Raw genomic sequence first — 20,049 nt, forward strand, 5'->3', positions numbered from 1 at the left:
GTGACCCGTAATGAGAGCCCTCCAGGCTATAGCTTCCACAGCACATGGTGCATAAAATTCCCGACTCCCAAGGGCATGTCCATCATACGCTCCTCGGCCGAAATTGTGGCAAGTGTGAGCCCATAAGGTGAACCAAAAAAGAAGCAGAAAGGAACGGAAGAGTGGGTTCTAAATGGGGAACATCCCGAGCAAACGGTAAAAATAGGGACCTCACTGACCGACAAAGGGAAGGTTGGGTTAAAGGAATTGCTACTGAGAAATGTTGATGTGTTCGCATGGAGACATGAAGACATGACCGGAATTCCACGAGATCAGGTACAGCACAACCTAAAAGAATTCCATTGGATGGAACCAGTAAAGCAAAAAAAGAGAAGTTTAGGGCCAGAGAAGAGCCAAACTGTTTTGGAGGAAACTTGGAAATTGTTACAAGCAGGAATAGTGAGAAAGGTGAGATACCCTTAATGGATATCAAACCTGGTGATGATAGCCAAATCAGACAACAGCTGGCGAATGTGCATTGATTTCAAATACCTAAAGAAAGCATGCCCCAAAGATGCTTACCCCTTGCCAGAAGTAGAAAAAAAGATAGAATCTTTGGCCCAGTTCCATTTAAGGTGTTTCTTGGACGCCTATAAAGGGTATCATCAGGTGCAGATGAACTCCAAAGATGAGGAAAAAATGACGTTCTACACTGACAAAGGAACCTTCTGCTATACGAGAATGTCGTTCGGGCTAAAAAAATGCAGGGGCCACATATCAACGGTTCATGGATAAACTTTTTGAAAATCAGAGGGAAAGGAATGTCGAAATTTATGTGGACGACCTAGTCGTCAAAAGCAGGAGTGAAGAGGGAATGCTGAATGACATCAAGGAAACATTTCAAACCTTGAGAGTGGCCTATATGAAGCTGAATCCGGGTAAGAGTTCTTTCGGGGTGGAAGAGGGGAAGTTCCTGGGGGTACGGGTAACAAAAGAAGGAATTAAAGCCAACCCTGAGAAAGTAGAAGCATTGGTCCAAATGAAATCACCAAAGAGCCTTAAAGAGCTACAGAGATAAAACGGGAGGCTCGTAGCTCTAAACAGATTTTTCTCCAAGATAGCAGAAAGAACCCTCCCATTTATGGCTGTCCTAAGAAGAAGTACGAAGAAAAGAAAATTATGCTGGGATAGTGAGTCAGAAAGGGCCTTCCAAGACCTAAAGAAGCACCTCTGTGAGCTCCTTACCATAGAAACTCCAGAACCTAGGGAGATGCTAACGTTATACCTCTCCCAGACGACAAAAGCAATAAGTTCAGTGTTAATGGTCGAGAGGGGAGAGGCACAAATACCCATCTATTTTGTTAGCCGAACATTAAAGGGACCTGAGGAGAGGTACCTACCAGTAGAAAAGTTGGTGTTAGCCCTCATCTACACGGCCAGGAAATTGCGACGGTACTTTCAGGCACATGTAGTACAGGTTCTTACGGATCAACCCTTGCAGCAAGTATTGGCTAAGCTGGAGATGTCAGGAAGGTTAAAAAATGGGCAATCGAACTAGGAGACCACACACTCAAGTACAAACCGAGAACCACCATCAAAGGGCAAGTTTTAGCCGATTTCTTGACAGAAATAGAAGGTGAAACAGAAGGAGAGAAACAGGAAGCGTCCGGTTCCAAAGTGGATGAGGGGAAGGAGGAGAAAAAGGGGGAAGTTTAATGGAAACTGTACACGGACGGAGCTTCCAACAAGGAGGGAAGTGGAGCGGGGCTCATCCTAGTAAGCCCTGAAGGAATCAAACTAACTTATTCAGTACGGCTGGTTTCCCCAGTACAAACAATGAAGCCAAGTACAAGGCACTTCTAGCCAGCCTCAGAATAGCCGGGGGGGTAAAAGCCAAGAGAATTCAAGCTCATGTCGACTCCTTACTGGTAGCCAATAAAGTGGGAGGAAGCTATGATGCTAGAGATCCAAAGATGAAAGAATACCTGAAGGTAACACAGGGGTTGCTAAAGAAATTCAAACACGCAGAGGTAATGCACATCCCTAGAAGTTCTAACAAAAAACCTGATGCCTTGAGTAAACTGGTTGTGGTCGCTTTCAATCACCTGGCCAAGGAGGTAAAAGTGTAAACCCTCCGGCAACCGTCGGTGACGAAAGTAACGGTCGCCCACACGGAGACGCAAGAAAGCAATTGGATGGCCCCACTTATCAGGTACCTTCAGGAAGGAACGATTCCAGAAGACAAAGAGGAAGAAAGGAAATTGAGGATCAAAGCTCTGCAGTATGAAATCATTGAGGGGGACCTGTACAGGAAGTCCTACTTAGGACCCTCCCTCAAATGCATTGATCTAGAGGAAGCGAAGTAAATGATAAGGGAAATACATGAGGGGATCTGTGGAATGCATGAGGGCTGGGTATTATTGGCCAGCTATGGTGATTGCCCGAGTTATGAGGGCTGGGTATTATTGGCCAGCTATATTTTTGAGTGCTGTCAAAGAAATACAAAAATGCGACCACTACCAAGTGCATGCTCCAGTAGGGAGGAAACCGAAGTTAAATCTAATACCGGTAAGCTCCTCGTGGCCCTTGCAAAAGTGGGGAATAGACATAGTGGGCCCCTTTCCGGAGGGGGCAGGAAGGGCAAAGTTTCTAGTAGTGGCAATTGATTACTTCACCAAATGGATGGAAGCCAAGCCACTAAGCACAATCATGGGGCAACAAATCAAGAGATTCATGTGGGAGAACATCATTTGTAGGTTTGGGTTATCGTATGCCATTGTCAGCCAAAATCGGAAGCAATTCGCTAGCAATCCCTTCCGAGGCTGGTGCAGCAAGTTGAAGATAAAGCAAGTGTTCACATCGGTAGCCCATCCCCAAGCAAATGGTTAGGTAGAGCGAGTATACAGAAGTGTAGTGGAAGGTATTAAGGGAAGGCTAGGAAGGTAACAAAGGTCATGGGTGGAGGAGCTACCCCACGTTCTGTGGGCACACAGAATCATGCCAAAAATAAGCAAAGAGGAAACACCATTCAGCCTAACATACGAGACGGAAGCGATGATACCAGCAGAAATTAGGGCACCAACACGTCGAACCCTCCAGGGGAAGACGGGAAAGAAGAAGATTTGCGGCTAAACCTGAACCTAGCAAAGGAAAGAAGAGAAGAGGCAGCAAAAGGAGAAGTAGAATACAAGAAAAAGATAGAAAAATACTATGATGCTAGGGTCCGGGAGGTCAAGTTCAAAAAAGGAGATTTGGTATTACAAGAAAATGAGGCAAGCAGGAAAGAGGATCAAGGGAAGTTAGGGCCAAAATGGGAAGGGCCTTATCAAATTATGTGGGCCGGGGAAAAAGGAGCCTACAAACTGGCCGACCTATCAGGAAAGGAGATACCACGAACATGGAACTCTATGCAGCTTAGAAAGTACCACGTATAGAATGTCAACAAGAGAATCAAGGATCAGGCAAATAAGGAACCTCCCATAGAGGAAAACCAAGAAAGCATAACCTTTGTTTTTTGTACAATCCTAATGTAAGCGTGATCCTAATGCATGAAAGTTTTTGTAAAAACAACATGAAGCATCAAAAAGTGAGTCCGTCTCACCATACATACTCGCGATAGGCTACATGGTTAACCAATAATTACTCATAAACTACAAACTATGGCAAACACCAAACACAATAGCATATAAAAGGGTACCAAAGCAAATCATGTCTAATACAAGTAGGCCTAAATACGGGCAAATTCCATCATTGTCCAAACCGCAACCACACCATTACAGTAACACAAATAAAAACCCAAAAAGGGTAGACCACATAACTGTCCAAATAGCAAAGAGACCAACCATGAGCAAAAACATTAAGGGAGAGGTGAAGGAGGATCCACAACAGAGGCAAGAGCTTGGATGTCTTCAATGGAAATATCAGGATTGGAAGACACTTGTGTAAGAATGGGGGGAACATGAGCAGAAAGGCCATAAAAACATCTTGAGCCTCAGTCTCAGCAGAAGTGGAAAACGAGGGAACCTCTTGCAAAGAGGTCCCTTGAGAGCAATGCTCATAACCTGCCCGGACACCATGCTGGAACCCAGACGCAAAAACTGCCCGGCTCAAAGCATCCCGAACCTCCAAAGTCTCTTTACAACCTAAAGCTCTGTCATACACCTAATGGAAACCCTTGAAGACAATCCACTTCATGTATCCCTCAAACTTGGTAACAGCCCACTGCAAACGAGAGCATTCCCCCCTTAGCCAGTCAACCTCCCGAGACAAACTATCAACCTTCTGATCATCCTGACCCTTGGCAACCTCCAACAGTTTTACAACAGACTCATGCTCAATTCGTTCACGATCCAGGGAGGTCTCTAGTTCATGAATCTTCACAAGGGGAGGAGTTCCCTCAAACTGAAAAGAACAAAAAGTTCACACAAAAAAGAAAAAAAAAGTGAAGAAAGAGAAAACATAAGAGGAAAGGAAACTAACCTCAGCTATCTTGGCCTAAGCTTCAAGAAGGGAAGAGCAAACAGAATCCAGATCCACAGCCTTCTCATGAGCAAGTTTAAGCTCAGCAGTCAAGTCAGAAACTTGCTTTTTAGAGGATTCCAAACCAGCTTCTAACCCGGGAACCCCAAGGCTTTTTCTCTTCAGCCAGTGTAGCCCTCCTTCTCAACTCCAAAATTCTCTTGCCATAACCCTCGACTGACTTCCTCAAACCGGCAATTTCTGCCTGACCATCATGATAAAGGATGTTGGTATCCATGAAAGCCTGACGGATAGAGGCACCCAACACCAAGGTCCGGTAAAGATACGTCCCAAACTCCCTAACAAGGCTATCCGGTTGCATGGACTGAACATGAGAATGGTCAGCAGGAGGAATAATGGCACACCCCAACCGATGGCGGAATATGTCGGGGCAAGACGATGATTGCCCATAGCTCATGATTGACTAACGTTTCATAATTCATTAATAAATTTGAAAAGTAATAAGCACATATTCTTCAAATGAAACATGATAGGAAATAACTACTGCTTTATTCATTATTTAATCTAGGTCCAAAGTCCTATTTCTGGCAACAAGTAATCTCCAACGAACTCATTTTCAATACCTGAAAAACATGCGAGAGTGTCAACTAAAAATAGTTTGTGAGAACATAGGTTTTAAAAAAATAAGTTTTATGCTGAAAACATTCCATATGCGTTAAGTTACTTTGTGTACTTTAATGATTACAACCAAACCTCTGACACATTTAGCGAGTCGTCTAATCCACGATTAGACTATTATGTTTAATGTTTAACGATCGTCGGATTCTGAACACACAGGCCTCTACCCGAGGCCTGAGTGGGCGGGTCAGCCCAATAGATCTATCATCATACTACCACGGGCTTAACAAGTTAATGGTTGTACATGCGATTAAGTATATACTTGTAATGATTACACATAACGGATATAATGAAATTAAGCTTGAATCAGATAGCATGTATGAAACGTAGAATAAATAAGTTGCATGTTTCCACCCCGAAGTATAAAACGTTTAAAAGCATGAAAAGGGGCTATGAACTCACCTGATAGCGTTGATAGTTATTCCACACAAAGGTTACAAGTAAGTTGAGAGGGACGTCCTATGAGAATGCTACAACACATGCATCCCGTATAAGAACTAGTTTAAGTTGATGGATAATTATGTTAAGTTGTGATGTTTAGATAATTGTTTAAGTTCCAAATTGTGTGTGCACAAATTAAGTTATGTAATATAAGACCAAAGTAAGTTATTAGTGGTATAATAGGGTTTAGACATAAATTACATGCTAAATAGTGCTTAATTAGTTAAGAAAATTGAAAAGTTAATATAGTTAGAAAGTTTATTTTCTAATCAGATTTTATGGTTGAAACACGAATTTTATTGACTGATCAAACGATTGAATTTCGTTATAAAATTTTCTGGAAATTTCCCCATATGTTTCTAGTTTCCAGAAATATTTTTGTTATACTTTTATGATGTATAGATAATTTATTAAAAATCATAGAACAGTGATAGGTCGTAACAGCCACTTTTCAGTGATCGCTAACGACAAAATTCATTAGAAATTATACGCTCAGGAGAATCATGCAAGACCAGTTGGAAAGTTTTATATACTCATAATATAAAGTTTTAGAAAAGGAATTAAGGGTTTTGTACGTAATATGAATGCCTTATGACTCCGGAAACATAGGTCGGCGAACATGTCCCGAAGTCAGCCTTGACATACATTTTTGTAAGACCAGTTTGACTGACTTAAACTTAACGAAAAGTTTCGAAACTTAGTTTTCTGAAAACTAGACTCATAGAACTACAATTTAGGCTCAAGAATTTTCCAAAATAGATTAGTTATAAACAAGTTATGGTTCCATGAAACTCAGGTTTCGAATCTGTTTGCAAACTGTACTCTACAGTTTTCATGTTTAAACGAGTTTTGATGGATCATTCGGTTCCAATTAACATGTAAACGATCTGCATAGTTAATGTTTGTGTTTTAATTTTAATATATTATTAGCGTTATATTCGTGATTCTTAGGGTTCCCAGTTGTGTAAAAATTCCGTAAACAAAACTTAAAGCATAACAAGATCATACTGAGGACGGTTTGACGGTATTCGGGCATCGACGAAGTTCCGTGGCTTCTCTCACGACTTGGATCACTTTTGATGGATGATTTCAGAAGTTAAAAAAAACATATTTAGGTTAGTTTAGGATCCGTGTTTAGTATAATAAATAGGATATACTCGAGATTAGTTACCTAGGATGATCCTTGAAGACTTGTTTCTTGAAATTCGATTTGTGTATGTTGTGTAGCTGATACTTCACGAACATAAACAGGGAGTTGGGAGGCTTGAAAGTTTGTGGATTTGAAGGAAGGGAATGAGATAGGGACTATTTAAAAAGGAATAGAGTTAAAGGAGGTTTACAAAAACTTGTGTATCAAGTTGTTAGGATTTTGTGTTTGTTAGCAATTCAAACTAGATTATCACGTGGGTGTTGGGACCGATTTAAAGGTGTTAGGAATTCATATTTGAATTTAGAAATTTGAGATAAGTTTGTTTAATAAATCTATAGCTACTATACTTTTGGATAAAATTTGTTAAATGAGATTTAGGTTTAACTATGGTTTTCTTTTAAAAGGAAGATATATTAAATCTATAAATTTATTATATTTTTTTTTCTTATATGGTAACAATAGTATTACTATTTTGTTTTTTTTTTTTATTATTTTTATTGATTAATATGGTTAAATGAGGGTTGTTATAAATAACTTGGGTCAGAAATTCGTGAGCAAGTTGAGGGGTATTAACGGATGAGTTAACAGTCAAAGACCACTTGGGTACAAAAATATCGGTAGGCGATGAACCACCCAAGGATGGATTGGAAGGAGTCTCTAAAATAACGGGGTTTTTACCCTTCGGGTCAGCCTCGGGAACAACATGATTTTTACCCCTCGGGTCAACATCAGCAGCAACAGGGTCAACAGAATCACGGGCAGCATCAGAAACTAGGAAAGTAAAATCGGAATCAACATCAACAATCTCGGGAACAGAGGAAGAACCTTGACCAATGGAAGACCCCAAATACATGCGTTTGGAGTTACGCAGACGACCTTTCAGTGAAGAGTCAAACAAATCGGAGGCAACATTCTTGCGTTTCGGGGTCTCTTAAGCAGCAGCAGAGGAAAATCCGGGAGCACTAGAATCTGGGGAGACAATAACAGTAGGAGCAGCTTTAGATGAGGCAACAGCAGCAACAGGGACGGTAACAAATTCAGCACTTTTGATTAGGCGTTTCTTTAGAATCTCCATCAAGTCCATTTCTGAAACAATTAAAAAACAGTTAGCAAAGGATAAAAGGGGAAAAATGAAACAAATGCAAATAGAAGTATTAAAGAGTCACCCACCTCGGTCCCTATCAAGCATAGCCGGACAAATCAACGGGTCAGGCCATATTTGACTAAGCCCCGCCAAATACAACAAAGGCTCAGGGTAGGTTATGGCTTCTGTTTTATTTTGAACCAACAAATCATAAAGCCAATCTTGGTTAGTGGGAGGACTAGGGACAGGATCATCAATTTTAGAAGCAATATGACGACAACGAGTAAGGCCAGGTGCAAAGGAAGCAGAAACAAAAAAGAAGTTATCTTTCCACTCCAAAGGATAAAACCCAGAAGGAATTTTAACGCAAGAAGGATATTTGTCACTCGAACGACGCTTAAACGTAAACCAATCACCATCCGCTTTCAAGCGGTAAATCGGCGAAATAATGGACCCGTCTCAAACCCACCCAAAGCTCGACAAGCAACTTCAAAATGAGTGACATGCAGAAAACCTAAGGGATGAACCTGAGAGAAACACAACCAATGGTGTTTTAACAAAGCCAATTGGAACTCGGTCAGGGGATAGCAAATATTCGAGAACTCGAGGTTCTTCGCATAAAAGACTATAAAGCCAGGATGGCTGTTAGCCGTCTCACCCGAACTCGGAAGAGTGGGAGATAAAGAGAGGGGAATGTGGTAAGCCGAACATAAAGAGGCCATCTTGACAGAAGACATGGTAGAAGTAATGCTGGAAAGACCGTCGCGACTCATAATGAACAGTAGAAAGGCAATAGCAAACCTGTAAGAAGGAAGCAAGGAAGGATCGCCGGAAAACTATCGGAGGAGGAAGGAGACAATAATTAAGGGTGAAATGACAAATGAAAGGGGAGTTATGATGCTTATAGGGAAGGTAAAAACCATCAAAATTCAAAATAAAGAAACAAAAAAGCAACTGGGCCAAACCACAAGCAATGGGCCAAAGGAAGTAAGAATCCCAAGCAAGCCTCAAGAAACAAACCACCAATTCAAGAAATAGAAAGGGGCCCAACTACCGGAAACCGAAGCAGAAGAGGGCTCGAACGATAACAGAAAATGGGTCTATCGTCCTCGTCATAAATAACGAGAACAATTGACTTGGGGGACTTGAAGAGCCTACCCATGAGATGGGTCTCATAGGTAGGCTCCAACATAATAAAAACAGCAAGAAGCCCAACAACAAGCCCGATAGCAAATGCATTCTAGAAGCTTAATTGGAGGGAAACACTTTGCGAGGGAAATCACTCACTGCATGTCTAATCCGGTGGGTAGCCCAATGCATGGATGTTCCATGATAAGAGGCGGGACCGCAGGATAAAGATCCACGAAGTCGACGGACTGAAAGAAAGCAGGACGAACCGAAAGATATGTATAATACTAATAGGACCGATAGATATTGTGTATAATGCCTCTCCTCTATAAAAGAAAGAGGGAAGAACAATGTAATTCATTCATTCACAAGATATAACACTTATTCACTTATCCATCCAAAACCGATCACCATTCTCTCTTGTATCTGTTAGGAATCTTATCCCTCCGGAATAGGTTCCAACAGGACTCACTTGTAATTTTAATCACAAAACCAATATTCTGCCTTCACGATTGAAATAATCACAATAGCTTCAGAATTGAACAACGCTTGTTAAATTAGAATACACCACGACAAAAAAGCTAATCAAACCTTCTGGAATAGCACCATAAACCAACTCGTTTCTGAAATTCCGCCACACCAACAACTTACTCGTTGCCTATTGCTAGTAAATACTTGCAATCCAATTGCCGACTCGTAACTCCTTAGCTGCCGATCTCCGTTAACTCGATTATTGATTTTTTGAACTTAGCTTTGACACAAATTCAAGAACGAATTAATAAAACTCACCAAATCGTAAACACACAATAATTAATATTGAATGCCTCTCAATATTATATAGAGGAAATATAACTCAAAAACCCCTATTACACATAACTCGTGTTTCCCAATATGAACCCTAACTCGGTTGCATCTCACGCCTCCTAAAATGTATAACCATACTTGACTTATATAGACTAACCTAACTTGCTAGCCAAGACATTACCTATTATAATTACATAACAATTAGGAAACATATTGTAATTATGAAACATAACCAACTATGATCGGTTTGTCAACATTGGTCCCTCAAGCTCACCAACTTGTGACCAGTGTTTTGAAACTCGGACCGGCCGGTCGAACCGGGACCGGGAAAGCATACCGGTCCGGTCTGTAGTAGTTAACCTGTTTTGTAATAGCCCGGACGGTTTTGACGGGCGGCGGTCGGACCGGACCCGGTGAACCGCGGGGTGAACCGGTAAAAACATTTTTTTAATTATTTTTTCAAGTTTTCAATTATAAAAATATCAAAATTATCAAAACTCAAAAGCCTAAATCGCGGCTTCATCCCATCTGCATGTCATTTTCGGTCTCGAAAACTCAATTATCGACCAAAATAGCGGGAGAAGATGCCCCAAATATTTGAATTGAGAACAAAATAGAAGAAAAAGATGTTGCGAGCTATAATAGTTGCTGATATAAGGTTGTTATTATCATTAACGGTGGTAAACAATGGTGGATGTGAGAAGTAAAATATGGCGGCTCTGTGTATTTTAGGGTTAGAAACCTTGATGGATAAAGTCGTGCAGAGAGAGAGAGAGAGAGAGAGAGAAAGAGGAGTATCAAGTGGCTCAATGGCAGAGTAAATGTGCCTGTTGGTTTCATTCATTGTAGTATAAATATTACTTTTTATTGCTTTCATATCTTCACTTTTACATGTTTAGTCTTTTAAAATTTAGAAAACATTATATAATCCATTAACATCAATTATATTATATATAAAAACTAAAAATATTATGTATGACATAATCCGGATCAAACACTGGTCTGTCCTCCCGGGTCGGTCCGACCTTTGATCTGGTAAGGCGCCCGGGTCAACGTCCGGACCGGGTCTGAAAACATTGCTTGTGACATGGAGTCCGAAATTACTTCCGACATGCGTTTTTGTCGCTCAAGTTCAATTATAAGTTGAAATACTTCATTCATTTAATAAGATCCAAAAATGCGATATGAACGGCACCTAAACGTTTGACGTGTAAGTTGCACTGTTATGTTTTCAATTTATAACGAAACGCTGCTCAAAGCACATTATTTGATCATTACAAAATTATTATCATATTTATGTTTAGTAGACCAAATAAGTTTTTCTTTTAGTACATAATACTTTCTTGGATCAACTTGTTATAAAGGAACAAAAATGTTAAGGACCCACTTGACTTGTACTATGCTAACGCATTAGCCGGCCATGAAATTTATTATTTTTGCTATATATGAGGAGGGATGAGCAAATTCAGTATCGGTATTGATTGGTAGCGGTACCGAACCGATACTCGTATCGAAATCAGTATCAATTTGGTACTGTCGGTATCAAATCGGTACCAAAGTTTTGAGTTTCGGGACCGAAATTTTACCTTTAATACGGTACCAAGAATTTCTAAATTTCGGAATCGGGATTTTCAATACTGATACCGTTATCATCCCTATATATGAGCGTCCTTTTGGCCTACAAATTTATTATTATGTGCCTATGTTTGAACTTTTTGGACTTTGATGCTAGATTTTAAGTAGGAGTTTGCTGGATGGGTTATTACATGTTTGGTAACTCCTTAACATTCATTAACACTAAGAGACGAATTTTTAATAGTTTATAACCTCTTAATAGTTAAAACTTAAGAGATAGTATTAAGTCTGAATGGTTAAGAGACCACCTCTTAATGGTTACCTCTTAACCATTCATACTTAACGCTATCTCTTAACCATTAAGAGGTTATGAATCATTTTGAGGTAGCATCTTAGGTGGTGTTTGTTTTTTTACAAGAGATCTTCCTGGCCTCTTTTGTCTGCAGCGCGCAGACCACGCGCAGACATTGTCCTCTGCAGACTGTTCGTTTTTTCGAATACGTTTTATTAAAAAACGTCCGCGCGCCCTCTTTTTGGTGCAGACTTGGACCATAGTCTTCCAACCTCTTCTAAACTCATTATTTCCATCAGATATCAATTAAGTTATTAAGTTTTTGTTAATTGAATTCTTGTTAATTGATTTGTTCAATTGAGTTGTTAATTGATTTTTTTTGTTCAATTATAATTTTGCATAATGTTCAAGTATTATTAGTTTTTAGTTGAAAAAAGTTTGTAGAAAGTTAAGAATTATAAAAAGTCTATAGAAAGTTTTTAGTTGAAAAAGGTTTGTAAAAAGTTTAGTTTTATGTCATCGGCTTGTGAGTTGTTTTAAACTCGAGTTTTGGCTTGTTTCATTCATTATGTATAAACTATCTACTTTTGAAAACAATTGAAGAAACTTTTGGAGGAAAAAAGATTCACGTGGAAAATTGTTAATGTAAGCTTTATAATTTGCTAGTTCAGAGGTATAAAATTTAGATTTATATATTTTTAATTGTTGTTGGATAATTTGTGTTTTTGGTATAGAGCTTATATTGAAAATTTTAGCAGTCTGCAGACATTAAAAAACAAACAGTCTTCTTCTTAATGATTGTTAGGAGACTACCAAACAACAAACATTGGCATTTTGTTTTTTTGCTAATTTTTTTGCAAAATCTTTTTTTGGTATTTTCACATGATTTTTTTTTTCTTTTTTTTTTTTGCTGAAAATTCTATTACTACTCATGATCTCTCACTTATCCTAGAACGAGCCTCTGCCCTCAAAAATATTTTAGAGAATATACTCTTTAAGATACATCTTTTCAAGATTGCCCTGAAAGACGAAGAAACTTCACACGGTTATCTACATTTCTCTAAAAAATTTGATAATTCCTATTCTACTTAACAACTCTAATCTGGATCCATCTCGTTTGTAATTTGGATACCCGTATAACCATCGAAGGCTGTTGAAATGACTAATTTCTGGAAATTGGGAAGCTTTGAGAATAAAGAAATTGTTGGAGTTATCATTTCTCTCTAGTACCAAATTACCAATACGCTTTCACCTATGACTTTCTCATCAGAGAAAGAGGAATCCTAACTCAGTGAGAAGTTGCAATTGAGTCTAGATTTGAGTATTTAATGCATATGGTTAGGCAGGTTAGCGTCACCGTTACTTAATGGAAAGTTAGACATCTCAACAAACTAGCCAAATAAGGGTATGGCTCTCTAAAAGCATTCATATCGGAGCCTTTGTATCCATACTTTTTAGACAAAATAGCAAAAGACGTCCTTTATATTTAAATGTTTTTTTTTCAATGGACGTCCTTTAGCGAAAGAAATGGCAGAAAACATACTTGATGTTTCAAGTCCTTTACACGTTAAGTCCTTTAACACTAACCCCGTTAATTTATTTCGTTAAATTCCATCATATGCAAGGCACATGAGGGTAGTTTTGTAAAGTTCCATATTAAGAAATAATATTCTTTATCTAAGCTCAATTTAGACGGTTATCAACTCAACGACGACATTCCAACGAGTTTGTTAAGTAATTTCAGTTTAAACATTGTGAATCTCAGCCGAAACTTGCTCGACTGTTGTTGGATGCGTTTACTCCAAGGATGTAGGTTTAAACTGTTAAATAAATTGGGGATTTAGGTTTTTATGGGATAGAGTTCAAACAGTTAAATAAATTGGAATGATTTGTTGAATGGTTGAATTTGTTCTAGAAGATTGGATTTTGTAGATGGAGCAGATTGGGGATATTGGATTTTTTGGGATAAAGTTTAAATTTGGGGATTATAAAGATTTTGAAATTGAAGAAGGTGAGAGAGAGAGGGGTTAATTATTTTAATTATTAAAAATGTATGGATTTACGAAACTACCTGCTTTGTATATTACCATATTTAACGAGAAAAATTAACGAGGTTAGACTTAACATGAAAGGGATTTGAATCATCGAGTATGCTTTTTGCCCATTTCTTTCGCTAAAGGACGTTCATTCAAAAAAACGTTCAAACATAAAGGACGTCTTTTGTCATTTTGTCTACTTTTATATAATATAGAGGAAAAACAATATAAAAAACAATAAATGCGTTTACTCAATAATTCTCTGTAATAGAGAAAATTTAATTTAATAGAAGGTTAAAGCGCCTCTCTTTATTTAACTGCTCATACACAACTTGAAAAAAGAAAATGTGCTTATTTATAAAGAAAATGTGTTTATTAAACCTATGCTCTAGTCAAATGTTTCAGCGTTCAATTATTATTCATACCCCCTCCTTGGTGCTCATACTGTAAATGAAGATATCAACTTGGAATTGGAGCTTTCTTGTCGTCTTCTTAATTTCATCAGTTCATTCAGACGCCATTAATCAACGGAAGTTGGATCAAGTTTCGAGCCTTCCGGGTCAAAATTTCAATGTTAATTTTGATCATTATGCTGGATATGTAACTGTTAATGAAGAATCTGGTAGAGCTTTGTTTTACTGGCTCACTGAGGCTACTGAAGATCCTGCTTCCAAGCCTCTTGTTCTTTGGCTCAATGGAGGTTTCTTATATTATGTTTATCAAGTGTTAAATTAAATTTAATCTGCAATAAACATAAGCAATTATGGTTTGTTTTGCTTAGGGCCTGGATGTTCATCGATTGGATATGGGATGGCTGAAGAAGTTGGGCCCTTTCATGTCAATGAAGATGGAAAATCTGTTTACTTGAATCAAATATTCTTGGAATACTGGTATTAATTATTTGAATAATTAATTGAAAAGAAGGCATTATTATTTTAAGTTTGTTAAAAAAAAAACTATAATAATGATTGGTTGAAAATATTATAAAATATCTTGATATGAGTTAATTGAAAAGAAAAAGGAATTATTATTATTATTATTATTATTATTATTATTATTTTTATTATTATTATTATTATTATTATTATTATTATTATTATTATTATTATAAGTTGGTTAATCTGTAATAAAGGTTTGATTGAATAAAATATAAGATGTTGGATTCATTGAATAAAAACAATAGATAGTTAGAGTTGACTGAATAGAATTTAGTCTAATATATATTGGCTAAACAGTAAATGAAAAATAGAAAACATCATGTGGGTAAACAATTTTCAATGAACATTAGAAAATAAAATGTTAATATTTTTTCCATCAACACTGATTTTGTAAAAGTCTCGTTTAATATTACTTGTTGCACAAATGCTTATTAATTGTTGGTTGACTTGCAGTTGCAAATTTACTATTTCTTGATTCACCTGTTGGAGTTGGCTATTCTTACTCGAATACCTCTTCGGATATTTTGAGCAATGGAGAGATAAAAGAACCGGTATAACTTCTTTTTATTATCACACTCACACGCGTGTCACATGCCCATATGTATGTCATTATGATGCTTATATATGTACTTTCCTTGATTTATAATATTGGTGTCAAAGCTGCGGATTCACTGCAATTTTTATTGAATTGGCTTGAACGGTTCCCTGAATACAAAGGAAGGGAGTTCTACTTAACGGGCGAGAGCTATGCAGGTACATGAGTGTAACCAAACATTGTTCTTTTTATACGCGTTATAACTTTCTATAAGATTCCACAAATGTGATTTATGGTAATTTGATTTTTTTAGGGCATTATGTTCCTCAATTAAGTCAAGCAATTTTAAGATATAACAAAGCAAACACGGGAAGTCCCATTAATCTCAAGGGTTACATGGTACATAATTTTCTTTCTTTTGACCAAAGTTTTATGACACATTTGATTTACTATATACCGTAAACAATTAAAATTGTTGCAGATTGGGAATGCCTTAACGGATGATTATACTGATCATGTTGGATTATTCCAATTTATGTGGTCTTTTGGTATAATTTCTGACCAAACTTACAAGAGATTAAACGAGTTATGCGAGAAGGGATTTTATATTCACCCCTCAAGTGAGTGCGAGGAGATAACTCTTGTTGCCTTTCAAGAAGCTGGTAATATTGATCCTTATAGCATATTTACTCCTACTTGCACTATCAACAGTGCCACAAATCGCCTTCTGAGAAGATGGCATGTGAGTAATAATATTTAACGCATTAATTATTTTTGGGACAACCCATAATCGACTTGTTTTTGTATGACAGAAGGCAGGACATATTGGGCAGAGTTATGATCCTTGCACCAAACAACACTCCATAGTTTACTTCAATTTACCAGAGGTTCAAAACGCGCTTCATGCTTATCAGTATAACTCATCAATAGAATGGGAAACTTGCAGGTATAATTTAATTTGGAAAATTAATGTTTATTAGTTAATTTGTGGTTGCTGACAACTTTGTTTTGTTGTGCAGTGATGTTGTAGAATTTAACTGGAAAGACATGCCTATATCCGTATTGGATGTGTGCCAAGAACTTATAAGTTCCGGACTTCGCATTTGGATGTTCAGGTTCTTAACACTTATTTAGTAACTTTTAAATCAATTTTGTTCTGTTTCATTAGTATGTTTTTGTTTTGCTATAGTGGTGATACAGATTCAGTAATTCCAGTCACTTCTACACGTTATACTCTGGACGCTCTCAACCTTACGACAATCAGCCCGTGGCATGCTTGGTATGAAGGCGGCCAGGTAATGTCCATAATTTTATCTTTTTTAACAGATCATGTCCACATTATTTTATGTAAAGGCACATTTTAATATTTTTATATATTTTCTTTAAACAATTTCATGAGAGAGGAGATAAAATAAAATAGAGCGGGGAGAAATACACAAAATACGTTTTTCAGTTTCAATATACGTCTTTTACTGTTCTTGTGGTTCTCAACATAATATTAGTTTTGAAAAGAGCACGCCTCTATGTATAAGTATTTACAATTTTACATAGATTCAATATACATGTCTTATATTGTTCTTATGATATTCTTTGTTTAAAATAGGTTGGAGGATACACAAGAGTATAAAGGGTTAACTTATGTAGCGGTTAGAGGAGCGGGGCACAAGGTTCCTTTGCATAAACCGAAGGAAGCGCTCACCCTCCTTAACTCTTTCTTAGCAGGAACCTCAATGCCACCATTGAAGCAAGTGATCGAGTCTAAAGCATCTACTTCACAAGTCAACGGCTTCTAAGAACTGCCTTTTGGTATTGGAAGATCCGTTGGGTTACTATAATAATTAAATAATATATATATATATATATATATATATATATATATATATATATATATATATATTAATAAAAGATAAGAGAAAATCACAGGAAAAATGATTATTTTTTTCTAAAAGTGATTATCTTGAAATAATTTCGTATGAGAAACGTTATTCTTAGTCCATATATAATTATATATTTTCACTCATGTACCATTTGTTTAGTCGAATAAAGTGCGTAAACATGAGTTATACAAGTGCTAAAATCAAGGATTGGATTTGCATTGCAATTTATAGATGAGCATTTTATAGATGAGCATGTTCTTTTGGGGACACATAATATGATATCTAAAACAATTTGAGCAAGGGCGAAGCTTATGCATGGACCAAGGGGTCCTCTCCTCCCTCACCCATCTCGCATTTTTTCGTCCAAACTTCTCTACCAAATTCGAGTGATTAAAAAACTTTAATTTTGCGCCTAAGTATAAAGCCAGCCTAAAAAAATCTCAAATCAAATTTAAAGAACTAATGTGTTGCATTGCTATGTGAATGAAAAGTGGTCCTTTTTTTTCTTTTTTACAACCTTTGGTTATACCTCCATGGTTATTTCATAAACCAATTACAAATATAGTCATAAGATATGTAAATCCACTACCGTGTGCATACTTTTCTCAGGTAACTTTTCACTTGCTTATTATTAACAAAGGTACATATGGTGGCAGTTACTTGAAAGGAAAAAAAAAATCAATATTTACACATAAAATGGACGCACACATTAGCTGTCTTCATCAGCCATCACGTATCTAAGGCAGAAATAGCAAGACAATACTTGTGTCTGCTATTTAAGGCATGTAGTTTAGACAATGACTAACAAACAATGAACAACGATTGATCTTTTGTTTGTTAGTCATGCAGTTTTCTGACATGGCTATAGACACATAACACGAAAATTGCATCTCATTGCTACATGTGTAATAGTTTTCTAACATTATTATAAACACATTATACAGAAATTCCAGCAAATATAATGAGTTTCTTTTAGGTAACCGGATGAAGATTGCGACTAAAACCGATTGGGACAAAACCAGTCGGATTAACTGTTCCTAAATGGGTGCAACACCTTCAACTTTTTAAAATGACGTTTAATAATAACAAACATGGAAAAGTATACCTCATAATTAAATAAAGGACTAGATAAGTGAGATGAACACGTGAATCTGTTACATTTTCATGATTTAAATACAACTTCAAACAAAGAACAAATTTAATCCCCGGTCAAAGCCCGTGGTCTGTGCTCAAATGTAAACAAAGACATACCTGTCTGCGAAACCGCTCTCACAAAACCCATATTAGCAGTTAACGTCGGCGCGCGCCAATAATCCCCGGTCCCAAACACAATCTTATTCTTCAAACCCAGTTTTCTAGTAGTCGGAAGGCTCATCATACGTCCCGAGGGGCAATCTGGTACAACCACTACCACCTTTATCAACTGTTCCGCCCTTAATTTCTCGTTAACCCCTCCACACATTAAAACCAACTCCTTAAACTCAGCACAAACACTTTCACACATAACACATTTTCTCCCACTTATAGCTTTAAGAATATCCACATGTATCGGATTCTCAATTTCAGACAAAACTTGATTGATCACAAACTCGGTGTTCCCTTTAAATCGGGCTTTCAATTCACCATCGGGTGTATCTAAAAGCTTTTGTGTACCACCGTTACTAATACCCGACACAGTTGCAACCAAAGCGGTTGTATCAAAGTTGATGATGCCAACATCTGTTTTTCCATCATTTCCATTATTGGATGATGTTATTTGTGAAATAAGATCACCAAACGATCCGGTCAAATTGGTGTTACTAGGCTTTATAAACGGGAGTTGGTTTTTATCCATTTGAGGACAATTAACCTTAATTTCAAGAACCAATGCCTGTTGATATGATCTTGCAAGTATATCTATCCACTCACCTTCTAACTCTTTGGAGAAGCTAAAGTCAAAGTTAGAAAACTTTGACTTAAGGTCAACGGGTTCAAATTCTGTAAGAAACTTGTCTAGTGTGAATCTATCGAGCCCATTTGAGAAAAAGAATATTATGGAAAAGGGTTTTAATGCTACAGAGTTATGAGCAACTTCAAGAAGAAGTTGTATTCTATCTCGTAAACCCTTGTTTCTAGGAGATTCTTGTTGCCCATACCATGATATGTACTTTGGGTTCCTATCAGATACAATAAACCAAACCGGGTTGCCTTCGAAAGTGCAAACGATATCAACATGTGCATGTTTTGAGGTGGTGTTTTGAAGCCCGATTGTCTTGCAGACACGTGACACTCCTGATATGTTTGGCTGTTGTAGGATGTGGACCACTGATTCAATATGACCGATGTTGAGACAAACAGACGGTTCAGATTTTGTTGTTGATGAAAGGCGGGAGAGAAAAGCAAGCTCTGATTGGACTAATCTGGTGAGTGTGCGCTTGCAGGACAGACTTAAGTTTGCTAAACTTTCTATTGTATCCATAACGGCTTCACATCTCTTTTGTGTTTCTTTAATTATTGTATCTAAAGTGGCCAAATTTTCACACTCCCGGTCTGCATCCATCTTTTTGAATGATATCTCGAAAGACGAAATCTTTGATAAGATTAGGGCTGTTTGCTTCTTCCAAACCAGAAATGAGTGAAAAGATATCAGGTCAGCACATTGCTAGATTACAACAGCACGAGTCTAATCGTCTACGAAATAAAACAACTAGAATAAAAGTTTATAAAGGATAGGGTTTATCAGGACAATCACACATCACAAGTTAAATTATGATAATGAGATTAAAACTCAACAAAAAATATAGCAATCATTGAGGGTTGACAAGATAAAGTTTGAGGTGGTTAATAATGAATAAAATGAAGCTGATCAATGCTTCTGAACTAACTAATTGCTATAGAAATCAAACACAGGCATCAGTATGAACAGACATTAACGCACTAGAAATTAAAGTAATAATCATAGATAGATAGAGGGATTAGAACTAACCGGAGGTTAATTAACAAGATTTCGCTGCAACAAAGCAATATGAAACCCTCTAAATTTTGAAGCCAAATGACGCAATCCTATTTGTCTC

At 37.3% G+C, this 20,049-nt stretch overlaps 1 protein-coding gene and 1 pseudogene across 2 annotated transcripts; one reads left to right on the plus strand and one right to left on the minus strand.

Moving 5' to 3' along the window:
* Positions 1-14,096: 14,096 nt before the first annotated feature.
* On the plus strand, positions 14,097-16,912 carry LOC143587880 (serine carboxypeptidase II-2-like; annotated as a pseudogene). The gene is made up of 10 exons (XR_013144987.1): positions 14,097-14,346; positions 14,428-14,536; positions 15,038-15,135; positions 15,245-15,337; positions 15,433-15,518; positions 15,601-15,861; positions 15,932-16,065; positions 16,139-16,234; positions 16,309-16,414; positions 16,723-16,912. The product of XR_013144987.1 is annotated as a serine carboxypeptidase II-2-like (transcript).
* A 1,282-nt stretch (positions 16,913-18,194) lies between these two features.
* LOC143587879 (uncharacterized) lies at positions 18,195-19,535 on the minus strand. The gene has a single exon (XM_077069045.1). It carries the CDS (start codon positions 19,533-19,535, stop codon positions 18,195-18,197), a length of 1,341 nt encoding a protein of 446 aa, XP_076925160.1.
* Between the last annotated feature and the right edge of the window lie 514 nt (positions 19,536-20,049).

The sequence above is a fragment of the Bidens hawaiensis genome, unplaced genomic scaffold, assembly GCF_021521415.1.
Source record: "Bidens hawaiensis isolate Kalapana, Puna unplaced genomic scaffold, B.hawaiensis_p1.1 tig00035913_1, whole genome shotgun sequence".
Taxonomy (NCBI): domain Eukaryota; kingdom Viridiplantae; phylum Streptophyta; class Magnoliopsida; order Asterales; family Asteraceae; genus Bidens; species Bidens hawaiensis.